Source organism: Lathyrus oleraceus, chromosome 4 (genome assembly GCF_024323335.1).
Source record: "Lathyrus oleraceus cultivar Zhongwan6 chromosome 4, CAAS_Psat_ZW6_1.0, whole genome shotgun sequence".
NCBI classification, from domain to species: Eukaryota; Viridiplantae; Streptophyta; class Magnoliopsida; order Fabales; family Fabaceae; genus Lathyrus; species Lathyrus oleraceus.
Window position 1 is genome coordinate 486,884,872 of NC_066582.1, and position 2,590 is coordinate 486,887,461.

The 2,590-nt window shown below is 31.0% G+C and overlaps 1 protein-coding gene across 1 annotated transcript; it reads left to right on the forward strand.

The window, feature by feature from the left end:
• Positions 1–1,420: 1,420 nt before the first annotated feature.
• On the forward strand, positions 1,421–2,385 carry LOC127076490 (uncharacterized). Its single transcript, XM_051018156.1, has one exon. It carries the CDS (start codon positions 1,583–1,585, stop codon positions 2,132–2,134), a length of 552 nt encoding a protein of 183 aa, XP_050874113.1. The 5' UTR covers positions 1,421–1,582; the 3' UTR covers positions 2,135–2,385.
• Positions 2,386–2,590: the final 205 nt, after the last annotated feature.

A 2,590-nucleotide genomic window follows, 5' to 3' on the forward strand; every position in this document is an offset into this window, starting at 1 on the left:
ACGTGGTATCAAACCATTGAATTCTTCTGATCTTTTCATCCTCTGCAATTTCTTCATCTAACCAACGGTTCAAGGTCCTGTTAAGTTGTTCGAACGTACCTACATTCCAAAGTCGGATATTCTTCGGAGGCTGCACTGTTGAAAAAATTAAATCGACATTTCTCTTGTGATTATAATGACACATATATGAATATGAAGACATTTTAAAGAAAAATGGAAGAAGAATGAAGAAAAATGGAAGGAGATAGTAAGAAGATGTGTGAAAAATTATGGAAGGATGATGTTGTATTTATAGATGGAGTGGATGAGCAGTAGGCACATGCATTGACACCTACATAGAGTGAACTATGCATGCGCCATTGCATGTGGCGCTTACACATGCATGTGTCACTCCTAGTGGCTCCATGACATGGATGCGTCAGTGCATGTGACACCAATGAATAATATTTTCATTGGATGCGCCAATGCAGTTGGTGCCTTTGTTACATGTTTTTGGAAAAATGATTATTTCGATAAATAATTTCAAATAATGGTTATTTTAAAATTTTAATTGAAAATTTTGGTTATTTTAAAAAAAAAATCTCATATTTCAACTAATATCAATGACAAAAATAAAAACAGCAATAATAAAGTTTTACATTCTCATTAATAAAAAATAAAATAATTATGTAAAAAAATAATTAAACTAATATAAAAATTAAGAATTTCAACCCTTATTCATCATATAACTAAAATTCAATAAAATAGACATAAATTATACAAAGTTATCAAAAAAATTATTTGATAATAATTATAATAATTATTTAATTTAATTTAATATAAAATATTAATACATATCTTTAACAATATACAATTTAATATCTAAATCAAAGATAAATTTAAAAACTGAGAATCAAAATAAAACAATGTCATTCTAAATTTACAAATATGTATTTTACTTGAAAATAAAAAATATATTTTTATGTATGATTAATTTATATGATTGTTTTAATTATAATTCACAGTAAATCATTATAAAATAAATTTAATAATTATATTATATCAAAACAAATTCTTTAACATATTTAAAATTTAATAGATAATTAAACAAATTATTTATACCCGCGGGACATCATCTAGCTAATAATTATTTAGAAACTTATACTTTCAATTCACTTACATGATTGGAGAAGTAGTTGTTTATTACAAATTTACATCCAAGATTTTTCTAAGTCACGTGAGAGTTCCATTTAGTCTACATAACTCAGGAGCGGTTCAAAGTCTTACCTCTTAACTCTTAAGGCAACAACAGCCTCCACCAATAATGTACAAAGGTTCAACAAAATAAATTAAAAATAAAAAGCTAAAACTAAAGATAGCACTAAACAATAAATACCTATGTTACCACGAGTTATTCAACTTCTAGGATACGTTGATTCAAAAAAAAAAACTACATTTTTCTTTCTCTTCCATTTCCATCACATATATAAATACACCCTTCACCCTTCCTCTTCAATTCATCCTTTGCATTTCAATCTCTCCCTTCTCTCTCTCCATACAAAAATCTCTCCAGTTAGCTCTTTCTCTTCTTCAAATAAACAAAATGGAAAACAACCTACCAATAATAACAAAGAGAGTATGGAACATGATACGTGTAGCCTTGTTCATGTTAAGAAAAGGCATATCCAAGGGAAAACTTATGATGGACCTAAACATGATGCTCAAACGCCGCCGCAAGCTCGCCGGAAAAGCCATCACCAACCTCATTTTCCCTCACCACCACGGCAGCTCCACCTCAAGAGAATACGAATTCAGCTGCAGCAACACACCTAATTACAAATTTGTCCTCAACAACAAGCGTCACCACCGCAACAACCACTTCTTCGCGTGTGCTCACGCGCCTCTCACGCAAGACGACGACATTGTGACCGTTAATGCTGTTAAGACTATGTTGGAGAATATGGTAAATAATCACGAGGTGATGGTTGAGGCTTCCCCGGCGCTCCCCGGGTTCGGGCGGACACCTAAGGCGAGACAGTTGAGGGTGACTGACTCGCCTTTTCCGGTGGACGACACTGATACGGTTGCGGAGGTTGACAAGGCGGCCGAAACTTTTATAAAGAGGTTCTACTCGCAGTTGAGGAAGCAGGATTGAGTCTGTTTTCATAATTTTGATTTTTAACATTTAATAAATGTTAATTATGATTATGATTTTTAAACGTAAAACTGTAGTAAGCAATTTTGGATAATGTTATGTACTTCTTTGTGGAAGTAGGGGAGACGATGCATGTTAATTATGTTGAGGATGATTAACCTTGTATGTTTAGTTGTTGAAGTAGGAGAGGATGGATATTAATTATGTTGAGGATGAACGATAAAAATAAAAATGTTATGAAAAGTTTAATACTTGATCTCTCTCTTTCATTTAAGTTGATCTCTATCATGCTTATCACTTAATTTCCAATTTTTTTTTTAGGAAGTTATTTACTGATATCTTTTTTATGAATGAATATCTGATTTGAAAATAAAAGTACTCTTCATAACATGACAAACTAAAAATAAAATAGATGAACTTGTTTAATTTAATTAAGATTATAAAATTTAAAGTATT